Source organism: Aedes albopictus, chromosome 1, assembly GCF_035046485.1.
Source record: "Aedes albopictus strain Foshan chromosome 1, AalbF5, whole genome shotgun sequence".
Lineage (NCBI taxonomy): Eukaryota > Metazoa > Arthropoda > Insecta > Diptera > Culicidae > Aedes > Aedes albopictus.
Genome location: NC_085136.1, coordinates 101,200,304 through 101,218,060, shown reverse-complemented (window position 1 = coordinate 101,218,060; position 17,757 = coordinate 101,200,304). Strand labels below are relative to the sequence as shown.

The window sequence follows — 17,757 nt, the reverse complement described above, 5'->3', positions numbered from 1 at the left end:
GGCACTTGTCGCTATAATAAGTCAATTTCAAACCGATCGATTTGAATTTTTGTACAGAGTTAGATACTGTACGTGCATAAATCTGGACAAAATTTCAAATACATCGGTTTGAAATTTACTTAGTTATAGCGGCAAGTGCCCAAAATAGGTACACCTGCCCAAATGGTACAAGACCCTAGGTGAGAACAAAAGATGTTTACAAAAAGATAGATTAACACCAACACGGGAAATCTGAACACAAACCACTACCACACAGGAATTTGGATTGGTCAATGGTTCATAATGCAACCGAAATGAGTTGCTCTATACGCCTGAAGTTATGCGTGAAACATTTTGTAACGCTGAAGTGTTACAAAACTTCAGCGATACATAATGTTTCACGCATAGCTTCAGGGAAAGGGCACATGTGCTAAGTAACGCTAATGGTATATATCGTGCCTATGCAAAGGCGAATGGCGGGATTGATAACGGATGCAACAAAATAGCATACACTACGGCTCATACAAAATGGTTGTTACACCATTTGTCGCACTAAGGGGTGTTTGGTGAATCTAGCTGGCCATAAGTCATTTTTCAAAGTAGCTCGTACAGTCTAGTTTTTTTACGCGGTTTTCATTTACGAGGGTTTTTTTTCAGCGGATTTTTGAATTAACGCGGTTTTAAATTGTGCCAATTTACGGCACTAAAAATTATTTTCGACATATATATGTATTATTTTTTATATCTGTCAAAACAAGATGGTTAATGTTATGATGTTTTCATGTACATATGGCTTTCCAGTTAAGCTTGTAAGGTAGATTTTGATACCAAGTTTGGAGCATATCAATCATAATTATTTTTTTCAAATAAGATACCTAGCCTAAAAGCTTGGGATTGCAAAACGGTGAGTCGATTAGGAGAGCGTCCAACATAGCTCTGGTCATCACAAGTTCCTACCTCATGCTTCCACGGCTCAAGCGATGACAAAGACCGCCAGCTAAGAGTTGTGTGCTTAGCTGGTAGTGCAGTCTGGGCACTGTTGTCCTTCTGACTTCAGCTAGATTGAGGAGGTACGACCCGAGAGTCTGTTCACCAAGGAGACTCAAACAGCGTTTGTTCTGGCATCCAGCGGCTGAGTAAGAAACGCTGCACCACGCCCAGCTAGATCCAAGGTGGTAGCCCCATCAGTGTGGTCGTCCTAGTGTTGGTTGGGACGTTAAACAGAACTGGCACGATGGCCCTCCGGCGAGTTAGGAGTGTTGGCGTAGGCCCAATAAGCCACCCGTAAAAAATCCCCATTGCGAATAACATAGGAGAAAATACGACTCGATACAATCGGCAAAGACCCACACGACGAATTAAGGACTACGATTGGAAACTTGGAACATGGAATTGCAAGTCACTAGGTTTCGCAGGATGTGGCAGGATAATCTACGACGAACTATTGGAATTCAGTAGTGGCAGCCCCCTGGTGTAATGTATAATAAATAAGAATTGTATTACCCCCTTGTAAGAGTGTATGTATATGTATTAGTGTAACAGCTGACGAGGCATAATAGCTGATGGGTGCCATGACTATGAATGATTGTTGTTACTCTGTAGTCCGTACTTGTACATAATGGATCATTGAAGCCGACTTTTCCGCTACTCACCGCATCAAAACAAAAGCGCCTCCGTATATGGACGGTAACACAGTGACAGCAGTCGTGTTACGTCAAACACACGGCTACGGTGGCGCTATCTGCTCATTTCATAGCGGCCGTTTTAGTTATTTTAGTGATCCATTGAATATAGACATGTGAAACCGTATCCCGTGAAAGTTACTTTCTTCGCAGTATCACAACTCCCGCGGCGGTTATTATCCGGTCGGTCTATGCTCCGGGTTCACTGCGCTGAGTATTCCAACACGAACTATATCCCCGCAACTTCGACATCGTGGCGTTGCAGGAACTTTGTTGGACTGGACAGAAAGTGTGGAAAAGCGGGCATCGAGCGGCTACCTTCTACCAAAGCTGTGGCACCACCAATGAACTGGGAACAGGATTTATAGTGTTGGGCAAGATGCGACAACGTGTGATCGGGTGGCAGCCGATCAACGCAAGGATGTGCATGTTGAGAGTTAAGGGCCGTTTCTTCAACTACAGCATCATCAACGTCCACTGCCCACACGAAGGGAGACCCGATGACGAGAAAGAAGCGTTCTACGCGCAGTTAGAGCAAACATACGATGGTTGCTCGCCGCGTGACGTGAAAATCGTTGTCGGCGACATGAACGCGCAGGTAGCAAGGGAGGAAATCGGGCGAAACAGCCTGCACGCCGTATCGAGAGATAACGGCCAGCGATGCATAAACTTTGCAGTCGTAAACTTTGGTAGTCCGAAGCACCTGCTTCCCCCTCAAAGATATCTACAAAGTCACCTGGAGATTACCCGACCATCAAACAGAAAACTAAATCGACCACGTTCTAATCGCCGATAAATTCTTCTCGGATGTAACCAATGTCTGCACATACCGCAGTGCGAATATAGATTCGGATCACTCTACTTAGTCGCTGTATGCATGCGCTCAAAACTTTCGACAGTTATCACCATTCGTCGAAGTCGAACGCCGCGGCTCAACATCGAGCAGCTGCGTAACGTGGAAGTGGCTCAAGACTACGCGCCGCAGCTAGCAGTGGCCCTACCAACGGAAGAGCAGCTTGGCGCAGCTACACTTGAAGATGGCTGGAGGTACAGCCGATCCACCAAAGGTAGTACCTCGGCTACAGCACTAGGCTTCGCGACTCCGAATCACAGAAACGACTGGTACGACGGCGAATGTGAACAGTTATAAAACGAGAAGAATGCAGCATGGGTGAGAATGCTGCAACACCGTACGAGAGCGAATGAGGCACGTTACAAACAGGCGCGGAACAGGCAGAACTCAGTCTTCCGGATGAAGAAGCGCCAGCAGGAAGAACGAGATCGCGAAGCGATGGAAGAGCTGTACCGCGCTAAAAACACACGAAAGTTCTACGAGAAGTTGAACCGCTCGCGCAGAGGCTTTGTGCCACAAGCCGACATGTGCCGAGATGCCGAAGATCTAGGAGTATGTGCACAGGATGAAAGACTTCTGACCCCTGACCTCCAAGAGATTGAGGAGGAGGTTGGCCGGTTTAAAAATAACAAAGCCGCTGGAGCAGATCAACTACCAAGCGAGTTACAAAAATACGGTGGGGAAGCACTGGTGAGAGCACTACACCGGGTCATTACCAAGATTTGGGAGGAGGAAGTATTATTGGAGGAATGGATTGAAGGTATCGTGTGTCCTAGAAATCCTCTACATAGAGATGAGCGGAAGTTACATATGTCGATTCGGCAACGCTGTTCGTTTTGTTTACATCGACAGCCAACACTTGCTTCAATGTTAGATGTTCAAACTTTGTGCGTGACTTCGTTGTGGTTCAAGTTGTTTTGTTTACATTTTCTAATTATGGTAGAATATTTTTTTCGAAATTTTGAGAAAAATAGCAAAGCAATCGAAGAAATCTGAAATTTATTGCAAAGTGTTACGCTAATCATATCGGCAGAAGTGAAGCAAGAAGCAGCAATGATTTTTCTTCGAGAAGTGCAGCAACAAAAGTTTCGTAATAAGCATGAGCTTTTGAAAGCAGAATTAATTAAATTTTATCTTTTTATTAAACTTACATATACCGCCAATTTCTCGATATTAAAAATAAATAATTATAATTTATTTAGTGAGGACTGCAATACCGTTCAAACGACGCCTTTCTACGAACGATCAGCATGTTCATTTGGCTCACACTTTGACAGTTCTCTCTGCACGATTGGCTTACAATGGCCGCCTCCGCAGATCTCTATAATGTAGGATTACTAGTGTGTCCCATCTACAAAAAAGGCGACAAGTTGGACTACTGAGGGCTGCCTACAAGGTACTCTCTCAAATTTTATGCCGCCGTCTATCACCGATTGCAAGAGAGTTCGTGGGGCAATATCAGGCTGGATTTATGGGTGAACGCGCTACAATGGACCAGATGTTCGCCATCCGCCAGGTGCTGCAGAAATGCCGCGAATACAACGTGCCCACACATCACTTGTTCATCGATTTCAAATCGGCGTATGATACAATCGATCGAGAACAGCTATGGCAGATTATGCACGAATACGGATTCCCGGATAAACTGATACGATTGATCAAGGCGACGATGGATCGAGTGATATGCGTAGTTCGAGTATCAGGGAAACTCTCGAGTCCCTTCGAATCCCGCAGAAGGTTACGGCGAGGTGATGGTCTTTCGTGCTTGCTGTTCAACATTGCGTTAGAGGGTGTAATAAGGAGAGCGGGGATTAACACGAGTGGTACGATTTTCACGAAGTCCGTTCAGCTGCTTGGTTTCGCTTGATATTATTAATATTATAGCTCGCAAATTTGAGACAGACGATGGCGAAAACGTACATCCTAGCGTACATCCGACTAAAGAGTGAAGCCAGGCGAATCGGATTAGTCATTAATGTGTCGAAGACGCAATCCATGATGGTAAAGGGCTCCAGGGAGGAATCACCGCGGCCGCCACCTCGAACTTCTATCGACGGTGATGAAATCGAGGCAGTTGAAGAATTCGTGTACTTGGGCTCATTGGTGACCGCCGACAACGACACCAGCAGAGAATTGCAGAGACGCATCGAGCGCAGGAAATCGAGCTTACTTTGGACTCCGCAGGACTCTCCGATCGAATAAAGTTCGCTGTAACACGAAGTTTACTATCTACAAAACGCTGATTAGACCAGTAGTCCTCTATGGGAACGAAGCATGAACTCTACATGCAGAGGACTAGCGCGTCCTTGGAGTTTTCGAACGGAAGGTATTGCGTACCATCTACGGCGGAGTGCAGATGGAAGACGGGACTTGGAGAAGGCGAATGAACCACGAGCTGCATCAGCTGCTGAGAGAACCACACCGCGATAATCGGGAGGCTACGGTGGGCGGGTTACGTCAGCAGGATGTCGGATAGTAACCCGACTAAAATGGTTCTCGAGAGTCATCCAACCGGTACAAGGAGACGTGGTGAGCAGCGAGCGGAACTCTTTAAAACCTCTCTGTGGTGGACTGCTGTGTACTGCAAATGCCATTGCTGTTGCCTTTTGGTGCGTCCGTTCGTATCCACTATAGTCTATCAACTGAATTGAATCCACGATGCGCAGCTCTTTTTGTATGTTCGCTTTTGTTGTTCATTCTAGCTTTCCACTGAGTCGGCCAATCAGAAGGCGCATATTTTTCGCTTCAATCATTCTCTTCTCTGTCTCTATTACTACAGTAAGTAAGCCGAAATTTAAAAGGGTAATTCCGTAAGGGATGAGTTCCGAAGTACACATGAATGGCGATAAAATCGTATGCAAGGGAGATGGGAAATGGAGGAAACGACTTCGTCAGTGCAGCAGAGGAACTGATCCAACTCCCATGCTGAGGGAAGTTGAAGATGCCATTTACCTGCTCGAAACCAACAAAGGGCTTCTAAGGATGGTAACACAGCTGAACTCATCAAGATGGGCCCAGAAAACTTGGCAGCTACCAGAAAAGTGAAACGAAAAGAGGTGTTTTAAGATCGAAGGAGTTCGTGGGATGTTATCAAGCTGGCTACATTGACGATCGGTCGACAACGGATCACGTGAAAAATCTAACAGAAATGCCGCGAATATCAGGTCCCAACGCATCACCTGTTCATCGACCTCAAAGCGGCATACGACAGTATAGACCACACAGAGCTATGGGAAATCATGGACGAAAACGGGTTTCCTGGGACGCTGACCAGACTGATCAAAGAAACGATGGACGGTGCCAGAACTGCGTGAGAATTTCAGTCGAATTTACCAGTTCGAATCTCTAATTAGGCCAGCGTGCACGACTTTGTAATATATGTAAATGGATTGTAGGATGAAGAAGTTCAACAGCTTTCAATGAGAATAACAAGCACTTTTATTGAATCATCATATGATTTTCACACTAAATAAAACAATTAGGTGTCGCACCGAAAATCTTCAACGTTAGTACCAAATAAATCATCTATTTCTGCGCTATTCAAACTAAATCACGCAGTATTTATACGATCTTTGTTTGCCACGCCCACATAATCGTTCAATCGTCCATTGTCATTTTGCGACCGTTCGATTTAAGCTGCACGTTGAGTGCAGACTTTCCGTTGCCACTGGCCTGTGGAGCACCCGCGCCACCGGAACCCCCAACCCCTACGGGTCCCGAAAGGTCCATTTTGGACCCATCGGCTGACTGTTGCTCCGATAGACCCGACTCGAGCGAGTTACGCGACCCGGACGAGCTCTTCCGATGGCGAACGGGTTTCGTGTTACCGGAACATTTGGCCACGAACCGTAGCTCGGTCATCAGCTCCTCGCGGAAGGAGACCTAGCGGAAGAGGAATAGAAAAGGGGGAAGTGTTGTTAAAGTTTTGGTTCAATCGAATATGGTGGCCTTCTGCAGAATCCAGCGGAAAAGTTGTTTACCTGTAAAGTTCAATCGAGGTGCGAAAGAAATAAAGATAGGTAACAAGTTTTCAATGAACACTTGTGAGAAATTCGTGAACTTCGCTATGGAAGATTTCAATTTTCCGCAAGAATATTTGCGATGGACTCTGCAGTTGTTGAGTTACACTTACCGATTTCGTCAACAAATCTTCTTTAAAATCACAATCAAAAAAGCCGAAAGAGCATGAAGGTTATCCACGACATGATGTCTAAGGTTAGTTGCAAATTGTTTCAACAACTCAAGGTATTTAGTGAAAAAATGGTCTTTAGTGGGCGCAGTGTTAATAACGTACATTACCTCATTCTCTCACCTTGTGTTGTCGGGCGAGCTTGGAAATTTCGCACAGCAGGTCGCAGCAGCCGATGACCACAGCTACGGAACAACCGACGCAGAGAACGAAGAAGACACCACCGACGTTGTCCATGCCCAGTTCTTCGGCACCATCGTCTGCGGAACCTTGCTGTAAGAGATGTAGGTTGGGGACAGGGTTAGCGTGCAGTTAGTGTGCGACTCATTCAGGGACATCAATTAGGTTTTGGAGAAAGAGGAAGAGGCGAATACAGAACAGGTCGGGGTCAACGGGGCTTTCTATGAACTACGAACAAAGCCCGGTAGGGTCCAGGGGTTGCAGAAATGTCCAATTCGCTAGGGATCCGAAGCTTTATAATCTACACGCGCTTTTTTTTATTGAACAGATCGGAGTAGGCGGGGCCAAAGTTTGTGCACGGGGGACTATAAAAAGCACGGCCATCCTAGATGTAAACTCTATTCTATGGGTCGATGGAGAACACAACGGTAACGCAACGGTAACATCAGTAATCGAACCTTCAGCTCCCGAGACCGGCTGTGAACGTCGCACAGCATCTCGCAGAAGCTTATGAACAGAGCGACGACGCAACCCACGATCAGCAGAACGAACACGCCTCCCACGTTGGCAACTTCCAGCGCAAGGGCACCGCTCTCCTCCATAGCATTCTATCGAGTAGTCGGTTATCATTGTTTGGATAGAGATCCAATGCCTCAGAGACCGGGAACGCGTAACACTTACCGAGCAAGCACCACCGCCTCGCTTCTCCTTCCACCATTTGCGCTTCAGAGATGTTAGAACGCCTTGTTCCTGCAGCCGCAGAACTGCCTCGCTGAGGGCGCTACGATACGGAGAGTCTGGAATGACGGATAAGAACTAATAGAACCCAATTGTGCCTCCTCGACTCTCAACTTACTCTTCCGCATCGCAATGCCGTATCCCTTGTCGTCCAGCAAACCGCCGATCTGCGTCACGTCACACTCCCGTTCAATGATGTACTCGATCGACGTCGACTCCATCAGGAAGGCGTAGTTCTCCGTCTTGACCCGGTTCAGCCCCTCCGGATTCGAGGAAGTCAGCAGATCTGGATTTTCCGTCATGTACTGGTACATCTTCTGATACGTCTTGTACTCGGCATCCTTGAAGAAACTGAACGTACTACCGTCCCGCTTGGCGCCGTACTTGATTGTCCCGCTGGCAGCTGCCAAGTCCTCCGCATTGCTGATAGGCGAGTGGATCTGTTCGACCGTGAGGAAAGCAGCCAAGTTAGCAGTGTAGGACGAAACCATGATGAGTGTGAAGAACCACCAGATTGACGCCACGGCACGGGTTGAAGAAGCTCTAGGGGAAGAAAAGATCACCTTTGAAGACTGTACTCTGTGACAAACCACAACCAGGACTTACTTGGGAGCAATTTCCGAACCTTGCTGCAGCAGGGCACCGATCGTGAACCACATCGAATTGCTGAAACTGAACTGATTCTCCAACTCCTCCGGTTCCTCAATACACGGATAAGGATTATCCCATTCCTTTGGCGAGAGGCGACCCAGGATGAACAGCGACATCGACACCATCATGTAGGCTCCACCCAAATACAACCAGACCTGTTTCGAAAACGGAGACATGAAAGAAAACAGCGACGGGGGTTCCTTCGTAGGCTTCCGGTACAGAATCGAAATTCCGAGGTTCATGAAAGGCATCGTGAAATCTACGGCGCTCTCGCGATCCGACGTAATGGTCAGATCTGTAATGGCCAAATCCGCTCGCCACTCCAGAAGTTCCTGCACCATTCCATTCCACTTGCCCGTTTCACGGTTCAACGAGCCGTAGACTCCATCCTCCTGCAGGACGAATGTGTAGTTGAAGCCCAACATCAGCGACAGCTCATGAATCAGATCGATTCCAAACCCCTCGAAGCGATCGTTACCGCTCAGCCGAGTCGGCGAATCCTTCAACATCCCGTACGGTGGCGAAATGGCCGTCAGCACAATGAATGTCCGATTCTGAAGAGTTCCATCGTCGAATGCCAGCGCCGTCTGCTCTTTCTTCCGCGTGAAGTTCAGTCCTTCTGTCGAGTTCCAAACCCCCACCTTCTCCAGTCCCGCCGGCCCCAGTTCCACAATATCCAACAAAAAGTCCGATCGATGACCCTCGTGATCGAATCGCACACCCCTCGTCAACCCATGGATCGTCGACGACTTCATGTAGTTGATGATACTCAACCCACTGTGCCACGTGTCGTCATCGTCGCACTTCAGCGACATCGTCTCCAGCAGATGCGGAGGATCGATCCCGATCAGATGTCGCAGCGCCTCGGCAAACACCAGAACCGCATCGTACATCAGTGCCGTTTCGACGCGCATCGTTGCCGGATTCAGACCCTCCTTCAGCTCCAACGTCTTCGATATCTGCGATGCGTTCAAGAACTCCGTAACCTGGTGGATCTTCTCCTCCTCCGGATCCACCATCCGGATTCCGGTGATGTTCGTCCCACTGTACTGATACGGCTCCAGTTCGATCGTGTGCAAGTCCAGTGAAGTGATGATGATCTGGTGATGATCGGTCATCAACCCGACCTGCTGGGCTTGCTTCAAAACCTCCGGCATGGACTCGATCGAGCACGCCAGAATGATGTGCTTGTCGTCGGACATCTTCACCCGCCGAAGCACCGGTCGGAAGTTCCCGTTCAGCTTCAGATCCAGTTGGCGAACAGTCACGGTATAACCTTTGGGGTCGTACATTTTCAACAGTTCGGCCAGTCCGGGCAACCACGGTCCCGACTCGTAGATGATGGTGAAGTCCTTCCATTCGAACGCCACCACCAGATCGAGGAAGACCCGACCCAGGATGGTCGGATGCGGATGGATGTTGATGGTTGGTAGACGGGTGTGGGCGTCCCAGCGGGTTTCGATGTGGGGCATCTCCTTGACGTCGCAGATGCTGTTCACGTGAACGGCCGACTTGGGTGAATTCGGACCGAAGATGGCGGCCACGCCGGACTGAAACGATATGGGAAAGAAAATATGAGAATTTGTAATGTCATGGATAATTAATGTAAATTGCTACAGGACTCTTCCAGTGAATCCTTCAACGATCTTTTCACAAAAAATATAACATTTTCAAGGGCTTTCCCGGATAGAGGAAAAGAGCTCAATAATGGCATATTTATATATTGAGATCAAAATGTGATATTGGTTTGATTGACATAAGAGATAAAAGATCTAAAAATAATATCTGAAATTTACTCCTGGAACATCATCATCAGATCATATTTAGATCTTGTAAGATCTAACCAATAGCAGCGAGCTATTCGTTTGATCTTGAAATATCAAATATTGATATTGTTCAGATGTTCCAGGAACATTTTTCAGATATTATTTTCAGATCTTTTATCTCTTATATCAATCAAACCAATATCACGTTTTGATCGTCAGTAATTCACCTCTACCCGGGTTTACTAGATAGGCTTTTTTATTAACTATGATTCAGAGATTTTTTTGGAATCTTTTTAATACTTACTCCAGTACTTATTAAAACTTCTCAAGGAATTTTCTCTGAAGATATTCCACTGCGTAGCGGCAAGGCTTTGTAATGTACTGCTTCACAAATTCCTCCGTATATTTGTCCAATAATTCCTTTGGAAATGCGTTTGCGAAGTGGTACCACTAAGACTTCCACTAAGAATTCTTCACGGAGTTCTTCCAGGAATTGCTCCTGGTATTCCTACACCATATATCTAATATCAAATATCATGGGAGTTTAAGAGGGTTTCAAGACTAATCAAGGCTTTTAGGGGAGTTTCAGGAGAATTTCGACGGAGTTCGGGAGGTTTTCAGAACAGTTTTGGAACACTTTCGGAACGCCCCTGAAATCAACTCAAACCTCAGAAAACACCCTTAAAACCCCTTAAACGGCCCCTGGAACAACCTGGAGCGCCCCTAGAACCCCTTGAAACTCCCTAGAATGTTGTTGAAGTTCCCTGGAGTGCCCTTAAAACTCCCTAAAAATCCTTGAAATCTATGGACCGCTCCTGAAACCAACTTAAACTTCCTGGAATGCCCCTAAAATCCCTCAGAGTGCTTCTAAAATCCCCTGAGATTCTACCCAGAAATTGTCTGAATCGCCTCTCAAACCTCTAGAACGGCCTTGAAATCCCCTGGAATTCCTTGAACACCCCTGGAACGCCCCTGAAACTAATTGAAATTCCCTGGAATCCTCTGAAACACCCTCGAAACCCTCTGATAACCCTTCAAAACTCTCTAGGATGGAAATCTCCTGGAACGGCGTCGAAACCCCATGGAACTCCTGGAACACCCCTAAAACTGTTTAAACTATTTAAACTCCCTGAAACGCCTTTGAAATCTCCTGAGACCAGGAACGCCTCTAAAACTACCTGGCATGGCCTTGAAATCCCCCGAAACTCCTGCAACCCCCCGGTAACGCCTCTGAAACCACCTGAAACATTTTTGAAACTCTTTGGAACGCATCTTAAATCCCTTATACCAGCTTTTAAAACCCATGATTCTACTGGAATATCCATGAAACTGTCGGAATCGTCTTTGGAAGCAGAGTAAAATACACTGGAACCTTCGTAAAAGCGTCTTTATTGAAAGAAAACCTTATACAGAATGACAAAATATTGAGTCGCAGATGTCAAACAAAATTCAAATAAAAAAAAAAAACGGGTTACTGCCATTGCACATATTTTCAAGTTCAAACATCGCAATGCTCCCACACTCCTCCTCGATGTTTACTTCATGGTTTTCATACAGTACACTCCATTTATAACATTTCCTACTAAAATAGCTCTACCATCCTTTTTGACATGACATTTGCCTGAACAAAATTCAACTCGTGCTTTTGATTCTACGACACGCTGAACTGAAATAATGTTGCAGTTAAGATCAGGAACAAACAAAACCTTCTTAAGCTTTACTTCAACAGGATTTCCTACATCGTCGATACCAGTAATGTTTCCTTCTCCTACTCCTTCAATTTGCGACACTTTCCCATTCGCCAAATTATCCGATTTAGCTTCCAGCTGTGTGAAGAACGATCGATCCGAAGTTAAGTGATGTGAAGCACCAGAATCAATGATCCATTCACGTGTCGGACTTCTCTCCGCAGCCAAGAAACAAACTGGACGATCGGTTACCTTCTGCTCAGCAATCTTCGCCTTTCCTCCAACTGTAGCATCTGCGCGGTCGATTCCTTGCTGCTCCGCCAGCTTAGAGAGGTACATGTAGCAATTCCGCTTTATGTGTCCCGGTTTACCGCATTCAAAGCAAACACGCTGGTCATCACTTTTGTCAAGCTGCTTACCGGATGTAATACTTGATCTTGATACGGCTGCCTTCATTGCCTTCTCCTCCTGAATCCCAGATTTGTGCTGACGTTTGTAGTATTCGTTTAACAGCTTTGTTTTCACCAAGGGGCTAGTCGCTTGGAACATTGTGCCAAGAGGTGCCAAGCACACCGTCTTATACGCTGTGTGGCACACCGAGGCACTCTGAGGCACAAGTTTGACACTTGAGTTTGGCAAAGCAAAGCAAAGCAAAGCAAAGATAACCGTACACATCGTAGTTGCTACTCCGTGATTGACCAGAACAATCGAAGTTGCACAGAGAGCCAATGAATGTGAAAGCTTGGGACTAGCTAACCATTCTCAATGTGCACAATTCGAGAGTTCAGCTATTTAAAGTCAATAACGGCGCTGGCCACGTCCTTACGGTCATCAGGAAAGGGAAGGAATGTTAGTTCGACAACCGTTGCTACTAGAAACCGTGGAATCCACAGCATCCCCACAGTTGTCACGGGAAGCAATGGTGGTTAGTAGGGTAGGGTAAGGTGTGGATCTAGGAGCCACCTCTGTTAGGTGATATGATCCACTAGTTATATGGAAATACACGTCGTGGTCTTCATCACGATTATGATTTATTTGATCACGATGACCACTGATCCCGGATTTCGTGCTCGCGTTTCCATCGCCCTACCGTGGAAACCGACTGATCTACGATTATTGTAGCGCGATTCTGAACCCGGATTTTTCACTCGCACTTCCATCGCCCTACCGAGAAAACCGACTGACCAACGAATATTGTAGCGCGATTCTGATCCCGGATTTTTCACTCGCACCCCTATCACTCTTACCTGAAAATTGTCTGCCATTCGAAAATTCTCAAGCTAATCTGATTCCGCATTCCACACTCGCGCTTGCATGGCTCTACCGAGAAAACCGACTGACCAACGAATATTGTAGCGCGATTCTGAACCCGGATTTTTCACTCGCACTTCCATCGCCCTACCGTGGAAACCGACTGACCAACGAATATTGTAGCGCGATTCTGATCCCGGATTTTTCACTCGCACTTCCATCGCCCTACCGAGAAAACCGACTGACCAACGAATATTGTAGCGCGATTCTGATCCCGGATTTTTCACTCGCACTTCCATCGCCCTATCGAGAAAACCGACTCACAAGTTTGACACTTGAGTTTGGGTCTAAAAACTAAGCTACCATGTGCATTTGACCTGCAAAATAAAAACAAACAGTTAGTTGTCTTGGTAGTTGCCAAGCAAAATCTGAATCATCAAGCAGTGGCACTTCGGGGCACACTGAGGCACAATTCAATACCCGGTGGCAAACTGAAAATAATTGGCGCAAGTAAAGATGTGCTCAGCGACTCCCCCTTGGTTTTCACCGTCCGTTCCGTAAGCTTTCCGTCGCTGCCTTCAATCATTGTCACGAAACTATCGTACGATTCTGGTAGACTGGCCATGATAAAATTGCATTTCATCTCCTCCGCAATGTCACATCCAACTTCCGCAAGTTTATCGAACAACGCATCCATCGAAATCATGTGCTCCTCCACGTTGCCGCCTTCTTCCATTTCTAGCCTGCACAAACGTTTCACTAGACCGACTCTGCTGGCGGAAGACTGCCTAACATGATACTCACGCAAAACGTTCCACGTTTCCTGGGCCGTTGTAGCATTTTTGATAAGCTGCAGTTGACTATTCTCCACAAGGTATCCAATTGTAGCCGCTGCCCGCTCGTCCTTGTCCACCCATGCTTCGGTTCGGCGGTTCACTGGTGGGAGGTTATCAGCAATGACGCGCCACAGCCCCTCTCGGATAAATAATTGCTTCGTTCGTTGCTTCCACAAATCATAGTTTTGGAAATTCAAACGAATCGTCGCTACTTTCAGCTCCATATCCATTTTCAGCTACTTCACTGCCACGAACCACTAAACTGTTCCTTGAACCACTGTTCACTGTTCCTCTAGTGTATATTGTTACTCTGCCGGGCTCATAACCTGTCGGAATCGTCTTTGGAAGCAGAGTAAAATACACTGGAACCTTCGTAAAAGCGTCTTTATTGAAAGAAAACCTTATACAGAATGACAAAATATTGAGTCGCAGATGTCAAACAAAATTCAAATAAAAAAAAAACGGGTTACTGCGATTGCACATATTTTCAAGTTCAAACATCGCAATGCTCCCACAGGAACTCCCTAATGGAACTCACTGGAACGCTCTTGAAACCTTTTAAGTTAAGACCCCCTGGAATTCCGCTGAAACCACTTGGAACGACACTGAAACCCCTTTCAGCTCTCTGGAAAGCGGCCTTGAAATCCACTGAATCAACTGAAATGTTCTTGAAACTCCTCTGGAACTCATTGAAATTCTCTAGAATCCCCTGAAACGTACTAGAAACTTCCTGAGACCCCATGGAACGCCCCTGAACTTTCTTAGAACTCTCTGGATCTCCTCTGAAACTCCCTGGAACGGCGTTGAATTCATCAGGAACTCTTTGAACACTCCTTGAATACCCCTGGAAAACCCCTGGAACGCTCCTGAAACTCCCTGAACCACACTGGAATGCATCTAAGATCCCTTCAAAGAACTAAGCCCCATAGAGCGCCCCAGAAACTACCCAGAACGCCACTGAATCCTTCTGAAACCCCCATGGAACACCAATAAAATCCTCTGGAATGCCGCGATTACAACGTGCTAACACATCACTTGTTGGTTGTTCATCGATTTCAAATCGGCATATGATACAATCGATCAAGAACAGCTATGGCAGATTATGCACGAATACGGATTCCCGGATAAACTGATACGATTGATCAAGGCGACGATGGATCGAGTGATGTGCGTAGTTCGAGTATCAGGAATAGGGGTCGCAGTACCGACCACTTTTGGTGAGTACCGGTATTTCGGTACTAGGGCTGGCAGTACCGGTAGTACCGGTAAAATATCGGTACTGGGAAATTTTTCGCCAAAATGAAGAGTTACAGGGGATAGACAAAATGATCGGGACAGGCAAAATTTTAACTTTTCAAAAAATGTTGAACTAGCTGTAACTTTTCGAAAAAGCATCAAATATTCTCAAATATTGTTACTGTAAGTTCATCAACTAGTTGTGTATCGGTGGTCCAAATTTGGGAAAGATTGGGCTATTCACCACGAAGTAATAAAGATTCTTAGAAAAGGTAAAATTATCCGATAGCCAACTTTGAGCTGCTATATCTCCAGATTCAATGAATCGAATACAATGAAATTTTGACCAGTTATGACTTATATAATGATCTATGAAAAACCGTTGACTTAACATAGAATTCTTAAAACGGAAGAAAATTATAACGATTAGAATATTTTTCTAAAAAACAACAAATTATTCAAAACTTCAACATCGTTTCCAAATTCAAGATGCAATTATAGTTCATTTAATTCCCCTCTAATTGACTCATACATGAATGTGTTTTGAGGGAAAGTAACAACACAGCCACCAACAAATTGAAAAAGTAATGGACTACATATTAAAAATAGACCAATTTACTAAAAAATCGTGAATAAAATAAAATCGCTATAACTTTTTCTCTTGTTAAAAATTTCAAGTCAGGTCATATGTTTTTAAGAGTTCATTACATAAGTCTTAAATGGTCAAAATTTCATTGCAATCGGTTCATTAAATCTGAAGATATAATAACTTCAAGTTGGTTATCGAATAATTTTACCTTTTTCAAGAATCTTTTTAACTTCGTGGAAAATGGAACGATCTTTCCCAAATTTGGATCACTGATACACAACTAGTAGATAAACTTACAGTAAAAATTTTAGAATATTCGGTATTTCGAAAAGTTACAGCTAGTTGAACATTTTTTGCAAAATGAAAATTTTGCCTGTCCCGATCATTTTGTCTATCCCCTGTATTTGCACAGAAAATCTACAATTTACCAGGCATTTGTGAATACCGGTTTTTAGCGATGTTATAAAAGCTAACCAGAAAATACTAAATTTAAAAAAAAAACTATAGATAGATAAAAATATAGAAAGAAATCAGTTGTTTTTGTAGCTATTGTTAAGCGCAGTTTCACAGGCAGTATCTTGGTCAGTCTAAAACGAAACAGGAACAACCTTACATGTAACAAAAGCAGACAGATACTATCTATTAGATAGCTGCAAGGTGAAGTCAGAATAAAACTTAACTGATTTTTCCTTGATGATGCTATTAACGAATTAAAAACTGAAGAAATAACATGAAACACTAATCTAACCAATTTTATTCTAAGCTAGTAAATCTATTTCCAATATTCAACGTTCATTAAACCAATAATTGCTATGATATTCTGGATTTGCAAAAAGGTTGCATAGGGGTAGGCGGGGCAATATGGACACCCTAAGGTTTTTGCCAACTTTACCTGACAAGATGTAAAAAAAGTTTAGTTTTTTGATACATGTATCCTTTTAAAGTCTATTTGGCATCTATTGCATAAGAATGCTCACGAAGAAAAATGATTTATCCACTTCAAAAAATGTTTTGAAAAATGTTAGTTTTTCATGACCGTCTTCAAGCATACGGGGCAGAATGGACACCCCCATGGGGCAATATGGACACCATGAGACTTTTACGAATTTCGTACATTATCTACACCTATAAAGTCATTTCATTACAAAACAATTATTATGGATGAATAATACGCCGAAGTAGTTCATTTTTGTTCAGTTAATTTGAATTCAGGCTGTTTTGGATAAAGCTTCGTTTTGTCAGCATGTACAGCTGTGCCTAGAACAACTATTTTCCACTTCTGTTGTTTTTTGACCAATTTGTTTCACCATATGTCTACTATAGTGAACATTAGTATGGGACAAACATCAAATTCTCGCTCCAGTCTACTTTTTTAATTCCATTTAGGTCCCATATGAACTGTGCAAAATTTCAGCGCAATCGGTGAAACTATAATTTAGCGCAAGCGGTTCAAAGTTTTCATACGATTTACTATGGGAAAAATTACACTTTCAGACAAAAAATCCCAGAGGTCGCCCCTTGTCTCCTTAATTCAAATCGATCAACGTTTCTTGTAGAAAAATCATTTATGAAACTTTCCTTCGAAGACCGCAAAACGATTGGATGCTTGTGGAAAAAGTTATAGATTTATTACCGATTAGTAATCCAAAGAACGGCTATTTGTTTTGTTTTATTAGCAGCACTGCAGCTGCTGCCTTGACTGCTGCTGTTTCTGGGGGTGGTGATGCCTCCCGCCACCACACGCAACAACGACAGCAGCAGTGCTGCTGATAAAACAAAACAAAGAGCTGTTCGTTGGATCACTAATCGGTAATAAATCAATAACTTTTTTCACAAGCATCCAATCGCTTTGCGGCCTTCGAAGGAAAGTTGCATAAATAATTTTTCTACAAGAAAAGTTGATCGATTTGAATTAAGGATACAAAGGGCGTCCTTTGGGATTTTTTGTTTGAAAGTGTAACTTTTCCCATAGTAAATCCTATACAAACTTTGAGCTGCTTGCGCTAAATTATAGTTTCACCGATTGCACTGAAATTTTGTACAGTTCATATGGGACCTAAATGGCATCGAAAAAGTCGACTGGAGCGAGGATTTATTTTTTCCATACAAGCGTGTCCCA

General features: G+C 44.5%; 1 protein-coding gene across 4 annotated transcripts in view; it reads right to left on the bottom strand.

Annotated features, from left to right (window-relative positions):
- Positions 1 to 5,928: 5,928 nt before the first annotated feature.
- Positions 5,929 to 17,757, bottom strand: part of LOC109398394 (glutamate receptor ionotropic, kainate 2) — a 95,328-nt gene continuing 83,499 nt past the window's right edge. For 2 of the 4 annotated variants that reach the window (XM_029854633.2, XM_062845103.1), the window contains exons 3-7: positions 8,228 to 9,822; positions 7,740 to 8,164; positions 7,565 to 7,680; positions 7,342 to 7,491; positions 5,929 to 6,396 (exon numbers count right to left, since the gene is read on the bottom strand). In XM_029854633.2, coding sequence (XP_029710493.1) covers positions 6,112 to 6,396; positions 7,342 to 7,491; positions 7,565 to 7,680; positions 7,740 to 8,164; positions 8,228 to 9,822 — 2,571 coding nt within the window. In that variant the 3' untranslated portion in view covers positions 5,929 to 6,111. Of the gene's footprint in view, positions 6,397 to 6,826; positions 6,977 to 7,341; positions 7,492 to 7,564; positions 7,681 to 7,739; positions 8,165 to 8,227; positions 9,823 to 17,757 lie in introns of those variants that run through there. The other 2 variants (XM_019670740.3, XR_009996125.1) reach the window with 2 other exon arrangements.